The sequence below is a fragment of the Apodemus sylvaticus genome, chromosome 3, assembly GCF_947179515.1.
Source record: "Apodemus sylvaticus chromosome 3, mApoSyl1.1, whole genome shotgun sequence".
Taxonomy (NCBI): Eukaryota; Metazoa; Chordata; class Mammalia; order Rodentia; family Muridae; genus Apodemus; species Apodemus sylvaticus.
Genome location: NC_067474.1, coordinates 166,234,447 through 166,261,760, shown reverse-complemented (window position 1 = coordinate 166,261,760; position 27,314 = coordinate 166,234,447). Strand labels below are relative to the sequence as shown.

General features: G+C 47.1%; 2 protein-coding genes across 2 annotated transcripts in view; one reads left to right on the top strand and one right to left on the bottom strand.

The window, feature by feature from the left end:
* Positions 1 to 19,980, top strand: part of Per3 (period circadian regulator 3) — a 39,483-nt gene extending 19,503 nt beyond the window's left edge. Inside the window, exons 11-21 of the mRNA XM_052178249.1 lie at positions 307 to 435; positions 2,252 to 2,381; positions 7,851 to 7,986; positions 8,707 to 8,822; positions 8,978 to 9,124; positions 10,163 to 10,390; positions 11,006 to 11,682; positions 13,396 to 13,498; positions 14,714 to 14,897; positions 15,588 to 15,738; positions 17,477 to 19,980. Coding sequence (XP_052034209.1) covers positions 307 to 435; positions 2,252 to 2,381; positions 7,851 to 7,986; positions 8,707 to 8,822; positions 8,978 to 9,124; positions 10,163 to 10,390; positions 11,006 to 11,682; positions 13,396 to 13,498; positions 14,714 to 14,897; positions 15,588 to 15,738; positions 17,477 to 17,560 — 2,085 coding nt within the window. The 3' untranslated portion in view covers positions 17,561 to 19,980. The remainder of the gene's footprint in view (positions 1 to 306; positions 436 to 2,251; positions 2,382 to 7,850; positions 7,987 to 8,706; positions 8,823 to 8,977; positions 9,125 to 10,162; positions 10,391 to 11,005; positions 11,683 to 13,395; positions 13,499 to 14,713; positions 14,898 to 15,587; positions 15,739 to 17,476) is intronic.
* Positions 19,981 to 21,915: 1,935 nt separating this feature from the next.
* Uts2 (urotensin 2) lies at positions 21,916 to 27,007 on the bottom strand. The gene is made up of 4 exons (XM_052175764.1): positions 26,905 to 27,007; positions 24,803 to 24,919; positions 23,575 to 23,618; positions 21,916 to 22,029 (listed from the first exon to the last, which is right to left on the bottom strand). The coding sequence occupies exons 1-4, from the start codon at positions 27,005 to 27,007 to the stop codon at positions 21,916 to 21,918; spliced, it is 378 nt and encodes a 125-aa protein (XP_052031724.1).
* Positions 27,008 to 27,314: the final 307 nt, after the last annotated feature.

The window sequence follows — 27,314 nt, the reverse complement described above, 5'->3', positions numbered from 1 at the left end:
TATTCTAACGAACCAATTTTATTTTATTTTTTTATTTATGATTTTAGAAAAGTCAGTTATGTTGTGGCATCCAAAAGAACCTGTTGCCGTTCACCTAGACTGAAAAGTTAGACTCTGCCCAGAGAATAGGGAGGCACTGAGGCATGTCTTACACCAGCGGCCAGCTAGCAGCCAGCTAGCAGTATCCGCCTCTTCACCCCTTCAGGTTTAGGAAGCTCTTAGCTTTGTGATGATTGTAGGCTAGAAACTGAGGTGAATGTCATTACTGCATGCAGAGCAGTGACTAGACTGATGTCTCCCTCCTAGCCGGTTCATGCTAGTGCTTCCAGTGGCTACGGGAGCCTGGGCAGCAGCGGCTCACAGGAGCAGCACATCAGCATCACATCTTCGAGTGAGTCAAGTGGACACTGTGCGGAGGAAGTCCAGCAGGAGCAGGTGTGTGCAGATGTGGCCTTGTGCAGGGCCACATCTCTCCCTGTACTGTGTCATTGGCAGCCTTGTGCAGGGCCACATCTCTCCCTGTACTGTGTCATTGGCGGTCTTGCACCTTGTAACATCTTAGGCTCTGTCTTAGTCAGGTTTTCTATTGCTGCACAAACATCATGTCCAAGAAGCAAGTTAGGGAGGAAAGGGTTTATTGAGCTTACACTTCCACACGGCTGTTGATCACCAAAGGAAGTCAGGACTGGAACTCAAGCAGGTCAGGAAGCAGGAGCTGATGCAGAGGCCATGGAGAGATGTGTCTTACTGGCTTGCTTCCCCTGGCTTGCTTCCCCTTGCTTACTCAGCCTGATCTCTTATAGAACCCAAGAGCACCAGCCCAGGGATGATACCACCCACAAGGGGCCCTCCTCCCTTGATCACTAATTGAGAAAATGTCCCACAGCTGGATCTCATGGAGGCACTTCCCCAACTGAAGCTCCTTTCTCTGTGATAACTCCAGCCTGTGTCAAGTTGACACACAAAACCAGCCAGTACAGGCTCTCTGTACTGTGTCAGGGGTGGTCCAGCACCTAATGATATCTTATAATTTGTTTGACATTTACAAATTTCAATTTATTTCAGAAAAGGCTTGAAAGGTATAGATAAATATCTAAAAAGAAAGTCTAGGCTAGGCTTGGTGGCAAACACTTAAAATTTCAGCTGGCAGGGTAAAAGCTAGAGGGTTAAGAGTCTGAGACCAGCTGCACTACAGAGTAAGGACCCTGTCTTTTAAGAGAGAAAAGGGCTGGAGAGATGGCTCAGTGGTTAAGAGCACTGACTGCTCTTCCTAAGGTCCTGAGTTCAATTCCCAGCAACCACATGGTGGCTCACAACCATCTGTAATGGGATCCAATGCCCTCTGAAGAAAGCTTCAGTGTACTCATATAAATAAAATATTTATAAATATATATTTATTTAAATCTGAGAGAGAGAGAGAGAGAGAGAGAGAGAGAGAGAGAGAGAGAGAGACTCGCCTTTACAAGGTAACACTTGGATTCATTTGTTGCTTGTAGTTTTAAAATTGCTACCACCTTTGCCCAGGGTCTGCCTAACCAGCTTCCCTTTCTACCTGCCTTAGCTCTTAGAGGTGACCTTCCCAAGACCCTCAAATCCGAGGATAAAAGACACACATACAGCTTATCACTTTACAGCTTGCCTTCTAGACACAATTGCTGGGTGCAGATATCTCCTGCCTGGAAAAGCGGTCCCTTGCCAATTTATTATCTTTGTCTCTCCACTTGCCCTAAACTTCAGTGGCTAGTCCCACCTAGCCCCTGCCAAACATCCTTGGACACACCCACCTGTAGTAGAGGCCACAGGCCCAAGCTCTCCTCAGACCTCACATAATTGCTGTTCTTCTTCCTCCAAAGCATGGCAGATAGATCCTCTCCTTCCTCAAGTCTCCTTCTCCCCCTGGAACCAGGAAGTCCCACCTGTACCTTCCGTCCAGCAGTTGTCGCCAGGCCTTCTTTCCTGACAACTCAAGAACCAATTGGGGAAAAGGACCTTTGCTGCAGAACCTCCCCTTACATTCTTTGTAGGCTTTTCTAAAAGTGGTGTACCATGGATAGATGGAAATAAAATTTGATTGGTGTCAGTATTTCATAGCACAGGAGGAATTGAAATTAAAGTGAGGAGTGCTTTCAGCCATGTCAGCGGAAGTTCAGCATGTATTGTTTGTGTAGTTTTTAGTGTGCACTGTGCGTGTGCGCGCCTCACCCCCCACTTCTACATTTTTAACCCTGACTTTATCATTCTTTTCCTCAAGATGACCCTGCAGCAGGTCTATGCCAGTGTGAACAAAATTAAGAATGTGGGCCAGCAGCTGTACATTGAGTCCATGGCCAGATCATCAGTGAAGCCCGTGATGGAGACATGCATGGAACCCCAGGGTGGCGGTGAGTCGCAGAGCGGCCTGGGCCGCTCTCAGCGTCTGTCTCTTCACAGAGAGCAGCTGGCTTACTCACTGAGCTGAGCAGACCAGGCTGGGGCCTGAGCTGCTTCCCAGCCTGCTGACTACCCACGAGACAGTAGCAGTGTCACTAACAGTAAGACGGCTGCACAGTAACACTCAGAAGCTAAGCGGTTTTCAATTAGAGCCTAGTACACTGGAACAAAGCAGTTAATTTAGATTACAGCTCAGCACACCTGAACAAAGAAGAAACTGTTTTGATGCCATCAGATTCTTAGTTTGTTTCCTCTCTGAGGTACTTGAACCCCAAAGAAGCTAATTTTTAATACATTTCATATAATAACAACTATCAAAATGATCCTTTTTGTCATTTCAAACAAACAGAGAATGATCTAGACTGACTAGAAAACATTGACATTCTAATCTTTTCTCTAGATGTGAGGTAACAGTGATTGTTTTTTTAACCTAACGTCTTCTTTCATGTTTCTTCTTGAAGTTTAAGACAATTTTAGAAATCATGGATTTTGATCATGTGACTTTTGTAATAGTATTTATCATTGTCAAATGCAGAGCTTATGTAACAGGGGTGACAGTAACTAGATTCTTGGGGGTCTGTCCTGATTTCACATGAGTATGAGCACCTGGGCACGCACCCCTGGCACCCCTGTAAAAGCCACACATGACTGCAATGCTGCCGAGCTGTGGAGACAAGCAGATCCCAGGGACCTACTACCAGCCAGTCTACCCAACACTGTGAGCGAGCTCAAGGCAAGACTCTATGCCAAAAAATAAAGTGGAGAATTACAGATGCCCAAAGGTGACCTTTGTTCTGTAGTCAAACATGCACAGATAAGTGACATTGTCACCCCCAAAACGCAGATTACTGTTCACATGTCACGGAGCCATGGACATTGTATACTGTTATGTCAACATTTCTGAGATTCCCTGGTGTAATCATATAGACCTTTAAAACCTGAAGTCAGGAGGCAGAGGTGTGTAGATCTTTATTGTATTCAAAACCAGCCTGGTCTTCCTAGTGAATTCTAGGCCAACCAGGCCTGCAACATGATGCCGTCTTCCTTATAATTTTTTTCCTGAGATTGTAATTTTCAAACAAATGTTTATTCTTATAGTATGGAGCGGAGCAATGTCTAGGGTCACGGTAGGATAGGAACAGTAAACAGTGAGAGTATTCTACGACTCTGCTTCTGAGAATGAGCTGGAATCTCCCATATCCTCCAAAGGAAAAGGGAAAGCTCTCTGGTATGACAGAAGGACAGACAGCAAAACCTCTCTTATCACATGGTTTATAGATGGAGCCTTAAATGTTGGTTTCTGCGCTCGCTCGAAGGTCCTGTCTGCTCGCTGCGTTGCGGCTGCTCGCTGCGCCCACTGAGCGCCTGCTGCACCGGGCCGCGGGACGCGGTAGAACCGTGAGCCGCAATGAGACACGCTAGACCAGATAGTTCCACGTGGGATTTTATTTATCTAAGTTTACCCAGAATTCCATAGCCCACCTTTACCTGTAATAAATGCAAAGGGATAATGAGTGGAGCAGACACTCACAACAACTCTCGAAATAGCCACCACTTAAAGCACAAAATTTGGCTAGAGGAATTTGGGAGCTGAAGCATCCATGAAACCAGAGACAGAGACTGCAATGCTGCCCTACGTCAGTCCAAACACAGGCCTCTACAGGGAAATGGCTACTCAGTCTCTGCTGGTCTGTAGTTTATGGAAGGACAAGAAGAGGCACCTCACCTCCAAGAGACAAAGTGCACACAGAAAGAAGACTCAAACACAGCAGTGGAAATGCCTGACGAGGTAACGTAACTAGGAGTGGTACATTGCAAGGCCGTGGGCAAAGGGAGGGAGGCCAGCTCTGAGCAGGAGCTGGGTGCAAGGGCCCGATGAAACTGTTGATAGGCTGGTGGTACTGTGTAGTAGACCTGCTGCCTGTTTTCCCACTGAAGTGTCTCAGTAATACGACCCAAGTCAGAAGAGACTAATGTTGATATGCACTGAGGATCAAAAGGTTTCAGCAAATCAAGACATGTAAAATAGTTGTCCTCAACACACCAGAAGACTCCATAAGCTCCGAGATAGATTGCTTTGGATCTCACTCAGACTTCTTAGACTGAAACAGAAACAGTTCCAGTCCAGGACTCACATCAGACTATCTAATATGGGATCAATCGGGAGCCTAGAAGAAACTGAAGATATAACAGTCATGATTTTCTTCAGATTCAAAGAATATCAGTCTACGTTGCTGAAGGTGGCAGGAGACAGGCAGGCACAGGTAAGACGTATCAGTGCATCTCCTGAAATCACACAAGAAGACAGGAAACGGCATCATCAAAGGAAGGAATGTCAACACAGTTCTGTACCTGGTGGGGAATCTTTCAAATCAGATTTCTCAGTCAGCTGGGAATTTAACAGCATACTTTTCTACCAGAAATGCCAAGGAATTTCTTTTGTTTTTATTGGTGATAGTTGTAGTCACCCATCATGCAGTGCTGCCCTACTGACATGGGTGCTGGGAATTTAACTCTGTTCCTCCAAAAGGGCAGTACTCGCACCAGGGAGCCGGGAGACTCCACAGCCTTCTGTGCATAGCCCGCCAGGAGGGAGTGATCTCCCAGCAGGCTTTCACTTCTGAGCATAGAGGTGAGATCTCCACCTTTTCTCTGGAGGGGACCCAATTATGAGCACACAGGGCCTAAGATCAGTGGAACAGCTGGAATGGAAGTCTTCTGCCCACTGCCATTTTGCACCGGGGAGCTGGGAAACTCCACAGTCTTCTGTACATAGTGTGCCAGGAGACAGAGATCTCCCAGCAGTGCATTTACTTTTGAGTTCAAAGGAGTAAGGACACAGGCTTACAGGCAGAACAGTTCCTTACAGGAGGAACAAACTCCAGCCAGAGACAAGAATACCAACTAGCACCAGATGGCGAAAGGCAAGCACAAGAACCCTACCAACAGAAACCAAGGCCACATGGCAACATCAGAACCCAGTTCTCCCACCATAGCAAGTCCCGGATACTCCAACACACCGGAAAAGCAAGAATTGGATTTAAAATCATATCTCATGATGCTGATAGAGGGCTTCAAGAAAGACTTAAGTAACTCCCTTAAAGAAATACAGGAGAACATCGGTCAACAGGTAAAAGCCCTTAAAGAGGAAACACAAAAATCCCTTAAAGAAATACAGGAAGTCATGGTCAACAAGCAGTCGCCCTTAAAGAAACACAAAAATCCCTTAAAGAATTACAGAAAAACACAATCAAATGAAGGAACTGACTGAACAAAACCATCGAGGATCTAAAAGTGGAAGTAGAAGCAATAAAGAGACCACAAAGTGAGACATCTCTGGAGATAGAAAAACTTGGAAAGAATTCAGGAGTCACAGATGCAAGCATCAACAACAGAATACAAGAGATAGAAGAAAGAACTTCAGGTGCTGAAGATACCATAGAAAACATTGACTCAACAGTCAAAGAAAATGCAAAATGCATAAATCTGGTAACTCAAAACATCCAGGAACTCCAGGACACAATGAAAAGACCAAACCTAAGGATTATAGGTATAGACAAGAGCTAGGATTTACATCTTAAAGGCCCAGTAAATATTTTCAACAAAATTATAGAAGAAAACTTCCCTAACCTAGAGAAAGAGATGCCCTTGAACATACAAGAAGCCTTCAGAACTCCAAACAGACTGGACCAGAACAGAAAATCCTCCCAGCACATAATAATCAAAACACCAAATTCACTAAACAAAGAAAGAATATTAAAAGCAGTAAGGGACAAAGGGCAAGTAACTTATAAAGGCAGACCTATCAGAGTTACATCAGACTTCTCACCAGAGATGATAAAAGCTAAAAGATCCTGGGCAGACCTCATACAGACCCTAAGAGAACACAAATGCCAGCCCAGGCTACTATACCCAGCAAAACTCTCAATCATCATAGATGGAGAAACTAAGATATTCCATGATAAAACCAAATTTTCACAATATCTGTCCACAAATCCAACCCTACAAAGGATAATTGATGGAAAATGCCAACACAAGGAGGGAAACTATACCCTAGAAAAAGCAAGAAAGTAATCTTCTTCCAACAAACCCAAAAGAAGATACCCATACAAACATAAAAATAACAGGAAACAACAATCACTATCACCTAATATCTCTTAACAACAATGGACTCAACTCCCCAATAAAAACACATAGACTAGCCAGGCAGTAGTGGTGCATGCCTGTAAACCCAGCACTCTGGGAGGCAGAGGTAGGCAGATTTCTGAGTTCGAGGCCAGCCTGGTCTATAGAATGAGTTCTAGGACAGCCAGGGCTATACAGAGAAACCCTGTCTCGAAAAAATACAAATCCCCCCCCAAAAACAAACAAACAAACAAACAAACAAAAAAAGGCATAGACTAACGACATATTTCTCATGTAAATCTTCAATTTTATCAGAAAATATTTGCAATTCCCCTTTTAATTAATTTAGTAATTTCTTTTATGTCTACCATTTTATCTGCATTATTTTTCAGGATAATCTTCAATTTTAATATGTCTTTCTATATACTTCCTCTATTTTATCAGAAATGTTTTCAATGTAAATCTTTGATTTTATCACAAATGTTTCTAATTCCACCTTCAATTTAGAGTTTTTACATCAACCATTTTATATGTAAATTTTTCCATGAAATAGTCCATTTTAATTTGTTTGTCTATTTATTTCTTGAATTCTACCAGAAATATTTTCCATGTAAATCTTCAATGTTACCTGAAAATGTTTATAATTCCATTTTCAATCAACTTAGAATTATCTTTATGCCTATCATTTTATCTATATAATTTCTATGATAATCTTTAATTTTAACATGTTTTTCTATATATTTCTACAATTTATCAGAAATATTTTCCATGTAAGCCTTTAAATTTATCAGAAAATGTTTATAATTCTATTTTTAATCAACTTAGGAATACTTTTATGCCTTCTATCTTTATATCTATATAAAATTTTCCATGATAATCTTCAATTCTAACATGTTTTTCTACATTTTTCTACAATTTTACCAGAAATATTTTCCACATAAATCTTCAATTCTATCATAAAATGTTTCTATCCCAAATTTCAATTAATTTAGCAATGTTTTCAATGTTTTACATGTCTACTACTTTACTTCTTAATTTTCCATGAAAATTGTCATTTTAACATGTTTATCTGAAATATTTTCCATGTAAATCTTTAATTTTATCATGAAGTGTTTTTACTTCCCTTTACTTCCCTTTTCAATAAATAAAAAAAATTAAAATTAAAATAAATAAATAAATAAAAAGGGCAGTAGGCGCTTTTAACCACTGAGCTATCTATGTATGCTACGATTTGCTGAATATTTTCTCACTACATGATAAACATTTGAATTGTATCTCTTTCCATCTCCTTTTAGATGAGCAGAAAGACTTTTCTTTCCCTCAGACACCGAAAAATAAAAGCACCACGGATACCGGCTCCGGGGGCGATCTACAGCAAGAGCAGCACAGCTCATCCTATCAGCAGATGAACTGTATCGACAGTGTCATCAGGTAAGAAAATGTCAGCTTGGGGAAATGGCTCAGCAGTTAAGAGCTCCAACTGCTCTTTCAGAGGTCCTAAGTTCAATTCCCAGCAACCACATGGTGGCTCACAGTCATCTGTTACTGGATCTGATGCCCTCTTATGGTGTGTCTGAAGATAGCAACAGTGTACTCATATGAATAAAATAAATCTTAAAAAAAAAAGTTTAAAACTTAAAAAAAAAAGAAGAAGAAGAAAGGCAGGTCTCAGCGACGTCACTTTCAGGCAGAAACCTAGCTAGTCATTGTGGAGCTGCACAGCACTCTCAGAAATGTCTGTATTGATTTCCTGCTGTATGTGATAGGATCCATGGCTGCATGTGGCATTCGTAGAGCTGCTGGGGACAGTGGTACTGAGTCCTGTGTTAGCCACGGAATACCTGTTACATACATACAGATCACAGCTTATTGGCTGTTATGGAGGACACAGAAAATAAGGTGCTGCATCTTCTGTGTGAGAGAACTGTGTGATAGTGAACGTGTAAGCTGGTCAGAGTTAAACGGGGCGAGCTGAGGAGACCAATTAAAGAACAGAGTGGAAGAGATAGCTAAACCAGCAACCCAGGCTGGGACCACCTCAGCCAAGAAGAAAGGGCGTTGTCCCCCAGGCCTCAGTGGTGCAAAAAGCACAGAGGTGGGAGTGGCCCGGTGCAGCCAATAAGAAGACTCAGACCAGTTCTTTTGTCTTAGGTACCTGACAAGCTACAGCCTCCCAGCCTTGAAAAGAAAGTGCATCTCCTGCACAAACACGTCTTCGTCCTCAGAAGAAGCCAAGCCAAACCCGGAGGCGGACAGCAGCCTGCGAGGTAGCGGGAATGTGCTGGGGTGATGATGCCACCGACAGACACCATGAGTCCTGGTGCTGTCTTCCCTCAGGTGGCCAGTGACGTAAACGGTCAGTCACCATCCCCAAGGTTCTGCTTGGCGCATTTCACCATCAGTTTCTCATCTCTGTCACCAGACACTGAACAGCTCCTGGACATACCGAAACAGGAAACAGCCGTACCATCCACAGACGCCGGAGGAGGCGCCGCACAGACCCTGTCCACCAGCGCGCTGAGCCAGTGCAGCTGCAGCAGCACTGACCGGGTCCCTCCGCCGCGGTCAGGTACTGCTGCCCTCCTTACTTACACGGACAGCTAAGGCCTAAATGCAAGAAGTAGCTGCTCCTCACTCCGTTGCCTGTGAGTAGTAAGCAGGAGGTCACATTGGTCCGCAGCAGCTGTCTCCATTAGAGGACCAGGGACTAATTAAGATGCAGCATGAGACACAGAGATCACCTTTAGCCATAAATTGAGGTGAAAAAAATTTAAATAATACCTGAATTCAGAAGATGATTAGGAAATTTTTAAAAAGAAAAGAAAAAAAAAAACAGATTCTCAGTAATCATTTAATAGACTAAATACTGAAATTAAGAGGGAAAGCTTGGGGCCTGGAGAGATGACTCAGCACTTAAGAGCACTGACTGCCCTTCCAGAGGTCCTGAGTTCAAATCCCAGCAACCACATGGTGGCTCACAACCATCTGTAACGGGATCTGCTGCACTCTTCTGCTGTGTGTCTAAAGACAGCTACAGTGAACTCATATAAATAAAAATAAATAAATTTTTTAAAAAATCAACTGAGCAAGACAGTGGTGCACACCTTTAGTCCCAGCGCTCAGGAAGCAGAGGCAGGCAGATCTCCAAGCTCAAGGACAGTCTGGTCTGCTTAGCAAGTTCAGGACAGCCCAGGCTACATGGAGTGACTTTGTCTCTAAAAAACAAATAGAAATTCAAAGGCTAGATGTGATGGCACATACTTATAATCCAATGTTCCAGCGACTGACACAGGAGCCCAATGAACTCAAGACAAGTAGGTTAGTCAGGAAACCCCAAGCTCTGTGTCTAAATTAATAATTTTGACCAAAAATCTAAAAATGTAAGAACACGGAACATGTTGATAAATCAAGATCTAAATAGTATCTGTATATTATTACAATCATAAAGTAATATATATGTAAAGAAAGACAAGAATGTTTGCTGTACTGATGAAGTTTTTATATTCCAACAATTATGTTTGTAGAAATGTATTGAAGGGCAGTTACAAAATAAAAATAAACAGTTGCTCTTAGTTATGATTAATTCCGTTTTCCATGATCCCAGCAGAAAGTGTTGCTGCAGCGTGTAAGCCCTGGGCCCTGAGAACGAAGGCCTCTCACCTGATGGCAGGAGGATTTAAGCACGTGGGGCTCACAGCAGCTGCCCTCTCCGCACACACACAGAAGGAAGAGCGGAACTATGTGGACAGATTCCGGGAAAAGATCCTGACCTCACCCTACGGTTGCTATCTTCAGCAAGAAAGCAGAAACCACACTAAGTACTCCGGTGTAGAAGGTAGCCACACTTACAGTATGCCCCCTACATCTTTAGATTACTATGAGTCACACAGAGGCTGAACCGTCCTTCCTTGTCAGTGGGACATTGCTTCCAGGAGCTACCTGACAAACATGCAAATCCATGGACACTCAAGGCCTTTGTATAAAAGGGTAGAATATTCGTGTGTGACCTACTCAGGTTTTCCCTGTCCTTGTCTCTTATTTAACACTTAACACACTCGTTTTTTACAGTTGGAGGAATAATGGGAACGTCTGTGCGTGCTCATTTTAGCAGTATTTTCAGTCTGTGATTGCCTGGGTCTGCCGCTCTGGCCCCTGTGGCAGTGCAGGGCCAGCTGGACCAGGGAGAAGGGTGGACAGCAGTGACTTCACTTACTCCGCAGTTTACAGAGGAGCTCTAATAAGAGCAATAAGAAAGCGATTAAGGTGCTGGATTTAATTGATTTTAGAGCACTAGTTTTTACCCAGAATTTTTGTTGATTTAGAACAACTTTTTGCATTTGTAAAAGTATTGGCAAATACTTGCTTCATGAGCTAATACTTAGGGTTACCTGCAGTGACTTTCTCCTCGGTTTTTACTTTTTCTATAACGTGCCTCTGTCTTTCCTATCAGCAGGGTCCCCCTCTGAGCACAGCAGATGTGCTGGAAGGGGGAGACAGAAGCACAAACGGAAGAAATTGCCGACGCCTGTGGAGACCAGCCGCTCCGGTGCCCACCTCTGTCCCCACGTCAGAGGCCTCCTTCCAGTTGAACAGCACTGGAGCCCTTCCGTTATCTCCTCTCCCCGGGGTGAAGGCCTAGCTTTCCCCTCAGCCCTGGTAGCTCCCAGCCAGGCCCCTTACCTCCTTCCCTCTTTTCCCCTCCAAGGTACTGCCTCTCAGGGAGGAGGGCACTCCACAGCTGGGTGTCCACCTCTGTCCACTGGCCCTCAGGCTGTTCCCGCCTTCCCTTCTGCTATCTTGGATACGTTGATGGCCATCTTCCTGCACAGTGCCCCTGTCTTCCCTCTCTGGCCAGCATCCTTCTCTCCATACCCATCCCTGGGGGCCGCAGCTTCTCCTCAAATGGCACCCTTAGTACCAGCAGCGGCTCCAAACCTGGAACCAGCCTCTTCAGACCACGGCCAAAGGAGCGTGGAGGAGAACTGGGAGACACACGGTGAAGAGTTTCCATTCATTAGCTCACGGAGCAGTTCACCACTGCAGTTAAATTTACTCCAGGAAGAAATGCCTGCCCCGTCAGAGTCCGCAGATGCTGTGAGAAGAGGCGCTGCTCCAAACCCTAAGCATGTGAGTGCTGCTGTCGGTACCGAGGGACTGAGAACGCCTGGGTCGTCTGACCAAGCCAGGGCCCAGCTCTGACAGCCTAGCCATAGTGGGCGCTCAGCCCCACTGCTGTGATCAGCACTAAGCTCTGCTCTGCGTAAACGAGACCTGTGTCCCTGTCCGCTTGTGGACTGGAGATGAAGGAATCTTCTGTTCTCGATTCTTGGGAGGGTTTTCACTGATTCTGTCTTTAAAAAACAATTTGTGAGTGTGTGTGTGTGTGTGTGTGTGTGTGTGTGTGTGTGTGTGTGTGTGTGTTTTAGACAGGGTTTCCCTGTGTAGCCCTGGCTGTCCTGGAACTCACTCAGTAGACCAGGCCGGCCTTGAGATATAGAATCCATGCTCTTCTGTTTATACACATAGCGCAGGAGCATGTGGATAAGGTAGGAGCCAGTGTTTGGCGTAATCAGAAAGTAGGCCGCTCATCCTCCCATGCTTATACATGTCATTTTCAAAACTGAAAATTGTCTTAGTTAAAGTGTTTTGAACTTTCCAAACTCTTTACCTAAGAAAGCACTTTGAGATATTTATCAGATTGAACTTCAGCATCTGGCACTCCTGCATTTCAGTATGGAATCAAAAAATAAGTGCTTTCTTGTATGCGGAGGAGTATTTTGCCAGCATGTATGTGGCATGCTCTGGGCCATGCCAGAAGAGGTAGCTGGGTCCCCTGGAGCTGGAGAGATCCGAGTGTGGGTGCTCGGAACCGGACCTAGGGCTCCCAGCTGATGAGCTGTCTCCCCAGTCACTGCTTCTGATAGCCTGAGGGACAAAATTCTGGGGAGCTAGGAATAAGACAGCAGCTCAGGAGTGGGGTAAGCTGTTCAGTGGTTAGAACGCTCGCTGTGCAGTCCCGAGGGCCAGAGGAGACCCCAGCAAGGTATCGGCTGCCCGCAAACTCCGACGGACCTGGAATTCTCATCCGGCCTCTTCAAGCACGTGTACACCTATACATACAGACGTGATAAATATTTTTAATTTAAGAACATTTTATTTACTGTTGGGGTGGGTGCCCATGTGCCACCGTGCCCATGTGGAGGTCAAGGGACAGCTCTGGGGAATTGGTTCTCTCCTTACCATGTGGGTTTTGAGGCTCAGACTCAGGTCATAAGAAATAGGTGCCTTCACCTATTGGTCGTTCTTACTGACCTAGTCATACAAATCCTAAGAAAATATAGTGACTTTGGTTCACATGGGAGCTGTCACTAGTGAGATGGGCTAGCTTCAGTGGTGCGTTCAACTTGGCTTAGGTGTCTTCACGAGAAAGCTGGGAAGATGGCTGTCTCACGGCTTCTGCTGAGGGATGAAGGATGCAGTATTTACGCAGTGCCACACCCTGTGCGGCCTGTCTTCCCAGAGGACTGGGACTTTGTTTTGCCTGCTGCTGTGTTCTTAGAGTTTGACACACTGTGCTTAGAACATATGAAGTGTCTGTCCATTTACTCTTGCCACATGACAGAGGTGTATGGAAGCCCACCTGGTGTGGTGCCTGGCGTGCAGCCGGGGTTCAGAACACAGTAGTTCCAGAGGAACGTTGAGCACATTCTCAGCGACAGCCCTGAGAGTCTTCACTCCTCATTTATGTATGTGAATCTCATTCCACTCAACAGGAAAGCTGAAGAGCTGCCGGCTAGCTAGCTCTCGGAGTGCTAAGTAGCTTTGTGTCCTCCCCTCCAGCGCTGTGTCACAGGTCACAATGACAGTAGGAGCCATCTCTGTGCCCCTGGGGAGCTGGCTACAGCAACAGTGCAGCAAGAGTCCCCATCTGCAGCTGCCTCGGGTAGGTGACCAGGAAAACAGCCTATCACGCTATTACCAGATCACTCTGTCCAAGGCCTTGTAGCTTGGACATCGGCACAGAAAGGAATTTAGGGGCTTTTTTCTCCTTCTTTTTGTAGGCTTGCTTTTGGACAGGTTTATATTTGACAATATAATATATATTTGGTGTAACTGTTACAAGCACTTAGAATATTCCTGTTGCTCTAGAAAGTTCTTCCTGTAACCATTTACAGTCTGTGTGCGTTTCTTTTCTCTCTCTTTCTTTTTCTTGTTTTATTTATTTTATATGAGTACACTGTAGCTGTCTTCAGACACACCAGAAGAGGACATCGGATTTAATTACAGATGGTTGTGACCACCATGTGGTTGCTGGGAATTGAACTCGGGACCTCTGGAAGAGCAGTCAGTGCAATAACCGCTGAGCCATCTCTCCAGCCCTGCGTTACTTTTCTCATTGCTGAAACAATACCCGACTGCAGCAACTTACAGGAGGAAGGATTTGCTCTGCTCACAGATCTGTGGCTACAGTGTATTGTGGCAGGGAGAAGGAGTGGAGGCTGACCATCTTAGTCTGAGGTGGAGGGACCTGGGCATAGCAGACAGGAAACAGCTCAACCTGAAATGAGGCCCTGTTGTAACCTTCAAATTCCTACCCCCCCAGTGACCCTCCTCTCAAGCATCCTTCCCCGAAGGGTCTACCACTTCCCAGAACCCTGCCACCTACAGGGAAACAAGTGTTTAAACATGTGCGTGTGGGGGTGTTTTATAGTCAGACTGACAGTCAGCCTCTGTCCCGACACACTGGTGTGCTTTCTGCCGCTTCAGTTACTACAGCGCAGTGTGAGAGCTTCTTGCATTAAGTCTCAGAGTGATGCTGTTAAGATTGAGCCTCATTATGTATATTGGTAGTCTTCCTTTCTGTTGCTCAGGAGAATTGGATTGTATGGATAGTTATTGGGATTGTACAGAAGATGGTTACTGGGCTGTCTCTGGTCCGGGCCTATGGTCAGTGATGCCGTGTCATTTGAAATTGTTAGGTTATTTGGTAAGTATCTGGTTAGCACCTTAAGAAACCACTGCTGAGATGGGCAGGCAGCTGCCCAAGTTAAAACAGGAACCCCCTGGCCAATGAACTTCTTCTTCTTCTTTTTTTTTTTTTTTTTTTTTTAGCAAATGAACTTCTGACTGGTATTTTCCATTTTGTTGATTTTGGCAGGAAGCAGTGCCAGCAGTACATACTTCAGTAGCAGTGACTACACTTCTGAAATCTCTGAAAACGGACCGAGGTCCCAGGATAGACAGAGAGACGAAGCCTTTCTCGGGGCGGCTGAGGAGTCCATCTGGAGAATGATAGAACGGACGCCAGAGTGTGTCCTTATGACATACCAGGTGCCGGAGAGGTACGGAAGCACTCTGCAAATCCCGCTCAGTGTTTGGACGGGTTATCTCTTCAATCCTAAAAACTTCTTGTTACTGACATTTATGTTGTTGCATGTTCATGTGTGAGTGCACTGTGGCACACATGTATGTCCAGAGATCAGACTGTGGCTTGGCGACAGGGGACGCACCTTCCCAGCTGTGGTTTGTACGTAAGGATGGAGGACAGCATCTTGTCGTCACACTTGCCCAGAAGTGGCCGTCTCTTTCAAGCCATCACTCTAGCTGTTCGTTTGGTTTCCAGTGTGTGTGTGTGTGTGTTTACATAAAATGATTTTTAAATGTTTTAGATACAGTCATAGAAAATGTGTTTACAAATTTGTTCATCTCAATCCAAGCAACAAATGATTCTTGAAGGAAAAATTGGAGCCACACATGTGCAGATCCATACAGAAGAAGCACACTTCACCGCATCCAGGATGCACAGCCTGTCTCTCAGAATGCACAGGACGCTTGCTTCCACCCTGGCAGAGGGGGGCCAGGGGAAGTGCATTTCCTGGCGTGCTTCATTTAAGCAGCACGGTTCTCCCCCAAGCAGCAAAGCTTTGCTGTGCCAGTGTGGCAGGCGAGCTGGGTGCATCCTAAGCCAGCAGACGAAGTGCATCCGCACCGGGCAGGGAGCACAGCACTCAGAGAGGCCTTTCCCACCCTAGGGGCAGAGCCGAGGTGCTGAGGCAAGACCTGGAGAGGCTTCACAGCATGGAGCAGCAGCAGCCCCTGTTCTCTCCTGCGCAGAGGGAGGAGCTGGCCCAGGTGCACCCCTGGGTCCACAGCCACACTGCCCCTCAGGAAAGACACCTCCAAGTAAGCATGCCACGACTGTCCTGTGCCAGGCAACCAGTGTCCTTCATCTAACTGTGCACTTTAAGTGCAGAGTGTGTACATGTTAATTAGTGCAGTGCATGCTGGGTCTTGAATACAGGTCCTTTTGACATTGTAAGGTCTCCTAGGAGAAGCATAAACAAATGTCTGTTCACCCCAGGTAGGGCCCAGCCCCAGGGCCAGACCTGTTAAAGAAAAGGCACACTTGGCAAACCAGTGAGTGACATTACAGAGCATGGACGACCCCCAAACGGCCATATCACTGAAACCATCTCACCCCAGCATGAGTGATAGCCCCACAGATGGGGCTCTCCCCCCCACCCTTCAGTCCCTCTGCACCCTGTAGACTCTTGTCACCTCCTGAGACACAGGACACCTGAAGTGAAAGCATACAGAACTGGGAGGTAAATGTAGGAACGAGGCTGGGGTCTGCAGTGAGGGTCTGCAGTGACAGACTAGTGATTCCCTACCCTCTTCCTGTAAAGGAGTGACATCAGTCCCAATCTTAAAGGTCCCTTGTGAGTAGCCACAGTTCTTTTTTTAATGTGTGTGAAACAGCATTCCACAACCATGGTGAAATAGTTCTCTCCCAGCAGTTGGAATGTTTAGGGTGATGAAGACCCTTCCCTAGAGTCTGACCAGCTGAAGGAGGCTTCCTCACCCCACAGGAGCTCAGTATCCATTTCCTTCTGATTGTTGGTTCACTGAGAACCCTGAAACAGAAACCCAAGTCATTCTTCTGTGTTAATGTCCTAAGTCATATCGTGGACCAGCAAGCCAGGGCTGTAACAGCCTGCGGCCTTGAGTTACCATCCATCTGACCCAGCCTACAGTACCCCTTCATCTGTTCCTCCCTTTTGTGTTGAGTTGTGTGCAGCACTGTGTATGTCTGCACACCTGCACACATGTGTGGTACCCACAGAGGCCAAAAGAGGGCACCAGATCCTGCAGAACTGGACTTAGGAGAAGCTGTGATGCTGGGAATCTGACCAAGCTCCTCTGTGGCAGCAGCCAGGGCTCTTGACTATTACCCAGCCATCTCAGTACATGCCCTTTGCCACTTCCTACACTGCAGAGAGGGTGGCATCAAGACCTACTCCCCCAGGAGCCTTTGCTTCTGTGGGTTGTCTGATTTCCCCTGTACCTTTTAAGGAGTTTACCCAGATAAAGGACTCTTGGTAGAAGGAGTCTTTTTCTTTAAGCACTTTGACTGTTTCAGCATTCTGCCTTCTGGCCTCCAAAGTTTCTGCTGAGACATCTACAGACAATCTTCTATGATTTCTGTGTGTGGTGTGTCCTCCTGCTTTTGTTTGACTGGTTATGGCGTGTCTAGGTGTGTGCATCTGCGCTGATTCCGTTTAAGGGGAGGCCGTGGGGGGGGGCAGCTTATTGGTTTGCTCCCCATCGCTTTCTCAGTTTGCTTTCTTATAGCACCCAGGACCACTAGCCCAGGAGTGACACAGCCCACAATGAGTGGGGTCTTCCCACATCCATCATTAATCCTGAGAGTGCATCACAGACTTGCCTACAGGCCAATCTGATAGAGGCATCCGCTCAGCTGAGGTTCTCTCATCCGTCCCAGACATGCCTGGCTTTGTGTCTGTCACGTTTACAAAAACCAACCAATAAACCCTCCCTCAGCCCAGCCTTTTCCTTACTTTTAAACTCTTCAGATGGCATTAACGTCAAATAACATGCTTATCTTTGATCTCTTTTGGAGAGCTGTGTCGCCTGTGAAGACAGAGGTTCAGTCAGCACCACTGCAGAGGTCTGCGAACAGCAGCCAGCAGAAGACACCAGTTGAGCAGCTGTGAAGATGTCACACCCTCTCCAGGCCATGTAGGACACAGAGCTGTGTGTTCCCTCACCACAGTCTGACTCTTAAATGGCGGTCATTGACATTACGATCTTCCCTAGCTTTTGTCCTGGTTTGGTTTCGGTGGCACTGGGGATCAGACCCAGGGCCTCACCTCTGCTGGGCTGCCCACCCTCCACTGCTGCCCTGTATCCACAGCCCTCCCTTCTTGGTTTTCTATAGATGACGTTTTCCCAAAGCAGGAGTATACGTAGGCCCTTGCTCCTGATACTAAAACTGCCAACGAGAAGCCTTCCCTAGCTCAGCTGTCACCTGAAGACGTTGGATTGTGTCTGACAGCGTGATCTCAGAAGTCACCCTGAGTAAGTTACACTTGGAATGAGTCCCAGGCCTTAGTCTCCTTTGGTTTTTTATGTTGTTACAAGATCATTTTCCCACTAGAGTACTTGAAGAACCTCTGTCTATAGGTTGTGTTTCTCACAGGGTTCTCCGTGAACTGACCACATTGGTCTAGGTTTTGTACAGCGTGGTGCTTCTCTTCCTGATTGTAAAACATTCCAGCTTTCTTGAAAACAGTCCCTAGGAACCATGTGGATCGCACCACGGTTGCGGTTGTTTGACCCCATTCTCGTCCATGCACTTCCTGTGGTGGCCACTCTCATGGGAGCTCTTTCCTTAAGATCTGTCAGCTGGACAGGACTCTCACTCTTTAGACAGCCTTGCATGTTAAAAAAGCCTCTTACCGAAACAATAGTGTTTTTAAAGCTGTTGTGGGGTTTTGTTTTTTTTTTTTTTTTGGCTATAAGATAAATGTGCAAAGTTTTGAATATTATGTTCCTGTTATCACGGAGGTGTGTGTGCCCGGGCACACCAACACACAGTTAACCTTTCCTTTTTACCACATTGCAGAGGTCTCCGTGACGACCAGTGGTCTGATTGGCCCTGCTGTTTGTTTGCCCTTGAACAGGGGTAATGTTTGGGGCCTGCAGAGGGAGAGACTACACTTAGGGGAGCTCGGGGACCCCAGCTCGGTGACAGTGACAGCAGCGTCCCACGAGTCTGTGCTCTCCAGGCAGTTTCCTTCTCAGAAGGGAGTGCGGTTGTTTACGTGTTTGTCCGCTCACTGTCTGGTGCTCTGGTTTAGGGAAGCCCACAGTTCCCTTGAACGCGGATGGCTGTGGAATCCGTCCGTGCAGGTCAGGAAGGAAGTGACGGACGGGCAGGAGGTTTACAGTGGCCTTTTCCGCTTCACTTCCTGTAGTCCAATGTCCTTTTCTTTCTTTTTTTTTTCTTTTGTTGTTGTTTTTGTTTTGTTTTAGGAAAATGCTTTGTTCTCCTCTGACCATTTATAGCTGTTGATATCTGACCATTTATAGCTGTTGATAACTGTATTGTCATTGTGGTCAGGAGACTGTCATACCTGTACCCAGCGCTCCAACTCTGTGGCCGAGACTTCTTGTCTAAAGTACTGCTTTTTCCAGATGGCAGTCCTATTGGGAGGTGTCAGAAGCGTTTTAAGATGCTGCCTATGAGGTTTCTTGGAACTTTCTGGTCTTGAGCAATTCCAGACACGTGCTCCTGCTGTGTGGCTAGAGAGACTTCTCAGAACCTACTCCATCCTGGTAGTTAAGTGGGTTTGAAGGCCTGCGTTAGTCAGGCCGGCCTTCTCCAGTGAAGGGTTGTGTTTGTTTGGAGCTGCCAGGATCCTTCTGCGTTTGTGTACATGCAGCAGACCTGATGGTTTCCAGTGAGAGGCCCTTTCCTGTCGGTTCCCGATCCCTGTTTTCTCTGCAATCCCTTATTTCCTTGCCTTTGTCCACACCTTACAGAGTCTGTATTGTGCCAGGCTTGATTTGAAAATGGTGCTGTAGTCAGGTCTGTAAAGTCCTTTACCAAGTCTCACCTCTGCTAGGAAGCCATCGGTCCACCGGCAGTTCCCGCCACCAAGGGCCACTCCGGCAGAGCCTGCTACCCCCCATGGGGGCCACACCCAGTGGAAACTCAAGCTCACTGGCTTTCGTATTAATAACTAGCGAATTGGTAAGAAAAGTGTGTATTGTAGACTTGAACATTTACATAAATATTTTCCCCAAAGCTTTATTTTCTTGGGTCAGAGGTCAAAATTCATGAGAATAAGATGCTGTGTAAATAAATGGATTAAGTGAGATATTATAACTCACAAGGTCACAAATTTTAACCAAATTGGCAGTTTGTTCATAATTAACTGTGAATTTGCTGGTACCTAATGGCTGTCCATCTTTCCATTGGGCGTCTTTTTGAGTAAAAACAATAAATGGTGTACGTGTTCGAGTGGTCTTTATTGTGTAATCAAGCCTCACGCACACTTGGTGCCAGCCAGAGCGGCTCACTCACTGCAGCCCCTGGAGGTCCCGTGCCAGGCCCACATCACCAGCTCACACCCGTCCACCACCTGTTCCCAGTCTGGAGGACAGACGTCTGCCACTGTTCAGTCCCCACTTCAGCCCTGAGAATTTACTGAGCCCTGGATGTAAACCTACAGACCATGCTATTCCTTTATTCCAACATGGTAAAGTTATCAAAGCATTCCTGAGGCTTCTGTAGGGTAAGCTTGTATTTTACAAACTGTGCGTTACTTAGAGCAAAGCTAAGACATCAGAATGGGGAGTCTGATCCCAGCCAGCAAGGCCTCAAGTCTCATGCCTGTCCCGTTGTCCTTCCTTTCATGCCAACACCAAAGGCAGCACAGTCCAGGGTCTACTGTGTCCACCGGCATAAGTGCTCTATAGGAACCGTCTCATCCCAGCCTCACACAGCAGCGGAGGCCATTCTTCTCACGATGGGGGCGGGGGTAGGGGGCTGCTGTGTGGGCAGAGGACTCCGCTCTTGGAACTGGACTTAGCAGTCTGTCCTAAGACAATCGCCCCAAATCACTATGCCTGCTGACGGTTCTTTAGATTCTGCTAGTACACTAGAAACCCACTTGGATTTTTGGGATTGCCAGAAGGGAACGAGAACTAGTTTGATCCCCACTCTAAGGAGCCATGAGTCACAGGCAGGCCGACCTGACAGCCGAATGCTTGAACCTGCATGATTTTCCTACTGTGTGTTGTTTTAGCTTTATCACATGAACTCGAAGGCACTGGTGATGTTTGGTGACAGGGCAAGTGAGGTTTACGTAGTGCTTCGTGGTTGGCGCAGACTTGTGAGGGAAACGCTGCCCTGTTTACACATCAGTGGGTCTCCCCCTACCCCCAGACAGGGTTTCTCTGTATAGACCTGGCTGTCCTGGAACTCACTCTGTAGACCAGGCTGGCCTCGGACTCAAAAATCTACCTGCCTCTGCCTCCCAAATGCTAGGATTAAAGGCGTGTACTACCACCCGCCCAGCTTCATCTGTGTGTCTTAAAGATGGACAACCCGCCAGTTCGGTTCTACAGCCTGAATCCCCGTGTCAGCTCTAAGGACACTGGGAATTTTGCCTTTTGTTAGCTGAAGGGAAGTGAGTTTCCATTACTTAAAGCCAGTCAGCTGAACACTGAAGCTCACAGAGGTGCAGAGCAGGGAAGCTCTCAAGTGCTCCTCAGTACACACTCAAGCCTGCAGAGAGCAAGAGTGCGAGCACCCCCGGCCCCCAAGCCACAGCCCAGAGCACCCCTGGCCCCTGCCACTGCCTTTACATTAGAGCTTTCCAAACTCAGGCACCCTGGCTGGAAGCAGAGCCCAGCAGAACGCTTGCCTCAGGAGCGAGCAGAGCTGAGTTCCAGTCTCAGCACCAGCCACCGACACTGGATGTGGTGACATCCACTCGCACACCGAGCCGTCAGGAAGTAGGGGGCAGGAGAATTGGGAGTTCAAGGCTGGTGCTGGATACATGAGACCCTGTCCCCCCAATCCAACCCCAGACCAATGTATATATTCATTTTTTTTAAGGCTTGAGGAGATGTCAAGAAAGTAATTTATTTTTAAATCATTTTTGACTTGAGACTCTTGGCCAAATCCTTTTTCTTTCTGCCTTTTCTTCCTCCTCTGGGCTGTGTGCTCTCTTGCTATCTTTACTTAGACGCTTTCCTCCCTTTTGTGCAGAGCCCAGAGTTCACATAGCTAGGCAGGCTCTCTGCCACTGAGCTATACCTCCAGTCCAACTCGTACACTTCCAAGATAAATGGGGGCAAAGGCAAACTATCCACCTTTCAGGATCTATACATGAGTAAAACAAACTGAGTGTGATACTTGAGAAACAGAGGATTTTAATTCTCATGATGCAGAACAAGGTGTTGTTAGTATGATTTTTCTTCAAGCATCTGCTCTTCCGGTTTCCCGGAGCGATGGTTCTGAGACCACGGACGAATGCTTGTCTCTCGTCAGATGCAGTATTTCCAGAAGCATTCTGGGGCATTCCCGTGTTGCTTATGTTGTTTCCTGGTTCTTGCCAAAAGACGACTCAGTACCGTGGTAGAATCTTGCCCAGCAATAGCCTGAAACCACAAGACCAAAACAGCAGGTCAGTACCCCTGAGTCAGAGTCCCCTCTGTGGTCGCCTTGAGCTCCCCTAACCTTGTATGCCAGCTTCTGTTAGGTTCTAGGCACTTGCCTTCTGTGAACATAAATCATACCGTCAAAATTAGCTTGTTTTAAAGGTTGAGCCGTAGTTTTCTTTTTATTTTAGAATACAGTGGGCACAGCCTCCATGTAGTTTTAGACCTTAGGGATAATCCTTGTATTGGAACTTGACAAAAACTAGAGTCACCCGTTAGGAGGGAGCCCCAATAGAGAAAATGCTTCCGTAATATCTGTCTATAGGCAAGCCTGTAGGGCATTTTCTTAATTAGTGATTGATGGGGAGCCCAGCCCATTTTGGGCAGTGCCATCCCTGAGATGATGGTCCTGGGTTCTCTAACAGAGCAGTCTGAGCAAGCCAGGGGGAGCAAGCCAGTAAGCAGCATCCCTCCATAGCCTCTGCATCGGCTCCTGCCTCCTGGTCCTTGGCCTGTTTGAGTTCCTGCTCCGACTTCCTTCAGTGGTGAACAGTTGATGTGGAAGTGTAAACTGAACACATCCTTCCCTTGCCCAGTTGCTTTGGTCATGGTGTTTTATCACAGCAAGAGTAACCCCGGCTGAGACTGTCCTTTGGGGGGGGGGGTGTTTTTTGTTGTTGTTTGTTTCTTTTTTTTTTTTCAAGACAAGGTTTCTCTGTGTAGTCCTGGCTGCCCTGGAACTCACTCTGTAGACCAGCCTGGCCTCGAACTCAGAAATCTGCCTGCCTCTGCCTCCCAAGTGCTGGGATTAAAGGTGTGTGCCACCACTGCCCAGCGAGACTGTCCCTCTGAGTAATGGACATTTTCCCCAGCCGCACACGGAAGCCATACTTGTCCCCCAAGGGCTTCAGGGAGTGCTCCCTGTCTCTAAGCTCTCCTGTCACAGCGATGGCTACCAGGATGCTGCTGGCGATTACAGCCACAGGGGTGTGTCTGGTCCAGCCTTTGCACCACCTTTCACCCTGGGGAGGGGAGCACAGCGTCCTCCAACCCTTCCCATGCTGCCTTGTTGGTGCCCCATGCTGAATAGTGTGTCACTCCCCTACAGATCTGGTGAACTGCAGGACTGATTGACTAGTAGGGCATGGGTGGAGACTGAGCATTTCTCACCAGCTTCCTAGCAACGGCCTGCCGCTGAGGTCACATGGCAGGGCAGTGGGCTGCAAGCCTGGCAGCAGCCTCGCCTGCTGCTCCTTTCTCTTACATCCTACTGCAGTGTACCCAGAACCAGAAAAGATGGTTGTTACATTCTTGTTACAATGTACCCAGAACAGAGAGTGCCAGGTTCTTGTTACAGTTTGCCCAGGATAGGATAGGTGCCTGTTATGTTCTTGTTACAGTTACATAGTCTGCGAATCAGTTTAGAAAAATTCTGCTTGGGAAGAACACTGGCCAATTATTTGAAGGTGTGATTCCTTGGAGCACTCAAGGGCCATGAACTATGAGAAGTTCAGTTTTTCTCTCTCAAAAGCCAGAGCTTCTTACCTTCCTCAGGCTCCCCCGTGGAGTGGGAGTCTCAGCGCTGGGATCTGGAAAACAGTTTGACACCTTGTCATTTAGATCTACTGCTGTGTTTTAAATCTCTCTCTTTTTCGTTGTTTAAGTAGAGACTCCCCATGTAAACCAGGCTGGCCTTACCATGTAGACCAGGCTGGCCTTACCATGTAGACCAGGCTGGCCTTACCATGTAGACCAGGCTGGCCTTATCATGTAGACCAGGCTGGCCTTACCATGTAGACCAGGCTGGCCTTACCATGTAGACCAGGCTGGCCTTACCATGTAGACCAGGCTGGCCTCACAGAGATCTACCTGTGGCATTTGCCACCACACCCAGCAGTTATGCTTATTGCAAAACATACAGAATCTGAGATTCCAAGGCTGGGAGATGACTTGTGGTGCACAGGCTAACAGACTGAAGTTCAGATCCCCAGAACCCAGGTAAAAGCTGGGTGGGCATAGAGGCCACCTTGGCCCCGTAAGCATTCAGAACATAGATATGGGATCCCTGGGACAAACTGGCTAGGTAAAGCAGCTGGACTAAGGAGCTCCAGGACTAGAGACCCAGCCTCAATAAATAAATTGGAGAGCCAGAGAAAAACAGCCAGTGTCAACTTTGGGCTTCCCACACCCCCACATGGGCCTGCCTCATACATGCACACCACACATGTGAAAAAGAAAGAAACAAACAGGAACACCCCTAAATCGTGTCTCATTTCCAGGTTGAGGCAATGTGTACTTGAGAGCAGGCAAGGATTCTAAACTATAGCTGGACTGTCAGTTAACAATGACTACTAGAAGATTCTTCTTCCTCTACCCACACGCTCTGAGCAACAGAAGGAAATAGTCAAAGCTGTGTTCTTTTCTATCAGCTGTGTGTGTTGTGATGAAGGTCTCGGGCTAGCCTCAGACTCACTGTTCACAGGTGTGAGTCCCCATGTCTGTCACCCATCATTCTGACCCTGTTTACACTTACTTCGAAGTCAACCCAAGAGGGAAATGTTCTCACTGCTGCTGTTATTGCTGTTATTGTTTTTAATATAGTCTTGTTTTGTAGCCCAGGCTTGCCTCGGGTCTACAGAAGGGTAGACAGGGGTTGGCAGAAGAATAGGCTAAGAAGGGTTTTACAGCGCAGCTCTCAGAGCTTTCTCTAGTAACTGAAATAGATCAAATCTAGTAGCAATGGAATCTGCCCATAAGCCTAAGAGTGCCGTACCTGCTTCTCCAGGGCTTTCCCCTGCTTCTGCTTCCGTGCGCAGGGCCTGGCGCAGTGTCTGCAGGAGGGCCGTCCTCTCCAGCTCCTCCAGAACCTGAAGAGCATCTTTCTCACGCACTGTGGGGTAGAGACAGACAAGTAGCCTACCATGAGCTTCACCTGGCTGCCCTGTTCCCGGTCGTCAGTGAATGCTAGGGACAGGGAGGTGGATTCTGGAACTCCACAAGGGGAACTGGTGACGTGTCACAGTGGCACTGAGCAGATATAAGGAGCTATGTAAGTCATCAGGAGTTCATGGAGGAACTCGCGGGCCACCTCTCCCTGCCGTTGTGGCCACCCTAGCACCTGCCTTGGGTAGCAGCCAGTCTACCTCTGACTGGTCCTCACCGCCACACACCCTTTGTGACCTGTTGCGCCTTTCCTTGAGGTCACCTGTGTTCCCCTAGGGAAGTTGTCGGTGGCACCTCTATTGTGCCTCACGGTGGACATTCATGTGAAGCTCAGATGCTGCATTGTGACCTCTGTGTGAAACATGATCTGAATCGAAGTGTGCAGGCTGAGAGAACTGTGGTAACATGCAACTCAGGTATGTAAGGTACGTGTATGTGGCTATATGCTCTGCGCAAGCCGTGTGGTGTGAGGAATGGGGGCCGGCAGCCTGTATGGCCAGTGCATGTAAGGAGTGATCTTCATGATAGCAGGTGCCATGTACAGAGTGTGCGGCGTGTGTATGGCCAGCGGCGGCTGGCAGTGGGACATGTGCCAGCACGTTGAGATGTTCTGGGAGCCTGGTTGGAAAGCCACACAAGACCCTGCAGTGCTGCAGGCTGACGGGTACTCATCTGCAACCTTGATGGAAGATAGCAGGAAGACACTAAAGGCGCCACCCCCCCCCCCCACACACACACACACCAGTGAGCGTGGCCACTGTAGTCCTCGGGGAACAGCCTCCATATGGTGATGATGTGTAAATGCCTTCGATGAAGGATGTTTGCAGAGAAACAAACGTGAGGGAAATTTTTCTGATAAAAAACACTAAGCTTCCACCGGTTTGGAATTTCAATAACAGGCTGCCCTCTTCCGAGCTCTTTCCTCGTAGCTATTTAAAGTGGCGTCGGTGTCTGAACGCTCCTGGTCTCTTGAGAGAGAAAGAGCAGGGTGCACTGCTCTTTTAAAATGACAGAATTGGTCCGTGCCTGGTCTTGACTGTCAGGCTCAGTGCCAGTGCGAACCCAGTGACCCCAGCGGCTGATGGACAGAATGCGAGGGATGCTTTGACAGAACATGAGATGCTCAGAGTGCTGGCGGAGGCTGGGCAGTCCAGTGGCAATGGCTGGGAGAGAGAACTTACTGAGGAAAAGGTCTGAAAACACCCAAGAGTCACGCCAGTGAAGTAACTTAGCAGATGGAGGCTGCCTGCCACCAAGTCTGCCCACGTGCTAGAGAATCGGGGCATCTACCTCCACATCTGGACCCCGGTGTGTGCGTGCTCACTCAATAAAAATAAAGGAAAACTTGCTTAAGTATCCACAACCAAATATGAAACCCAGTTACAATCTCTTATGAACTCTGATACACAACCTGATACCAAATGCGGAGGCTGTGGTGAAATTTCTAATTTCTTCCCTTCTGGTTGAACGTGAGTAGAACATCAGGTCAGAAGGAAAGCAAGCATACTTGGATGGCTCTGCAGTCCCCAGCCTCAGACACCACTCTGCTTAATTAAGCCTCTTCATTCCTCATAACACGATCGGAGGCATGCATTCTGACCCACGACAGAGTGCGCTACTGTCTGTCGTTAGAGAAACTATTCCTGCATTCAACCCAGTTCATCCCTAAATCAAAGGTAATGCTTCAAGTCAGTCCAATTTTTATAAACAAAGTGACAAAGTTCGAAGTACATTTGTAACATGAAATACGCAATTTAGAGAAGACCCTGCCCATTGCTAAATCTAAGACCTGCAGTGAAGATCCCATAAGCCTCTTTTCAAAGCCTGGTTGCACCTACAGAAGACCCCCTTTCAGCCAGCATCCCGTTCCTTCGAGTGGCACCCAGAACTGATAAAAAAGAAAATAAAAATAAAACAAAACCGTCACCTCACCTGGAAGCTGAAGAGACCTTTCGCCAGTGTCCGTGACGGGGAGGGACAGGAGTGGACTCAGGAGTCCTAGGAAGAGCAGGCAGCAGAAGGGCACCCTGTCCATGACCACGGAGAGAAGTCGGGCTGGGCGTCTGCTCCGGAGGACTTCCGACTCTCCTCACTGAGGGATTGCCCGTTTTATCTATCATCCTGCGACCTCATATGTCCCCTCTGTCATCCTGTGACCTCATATGTCCCCTCCAAGAAAATAAAATGAATTTATTGGCTAGAGAAGCTGAAAGGCAATCACTTTGCATTGATGTAATTTTTCAAAGTAACAATTCATAGACAATAAATTTACTGGCTTGTTGACTGGTGTGCAAAGTGGGTATTCTATAAAGTACTGCGAAGTTTATAAATCTGGCAAAATA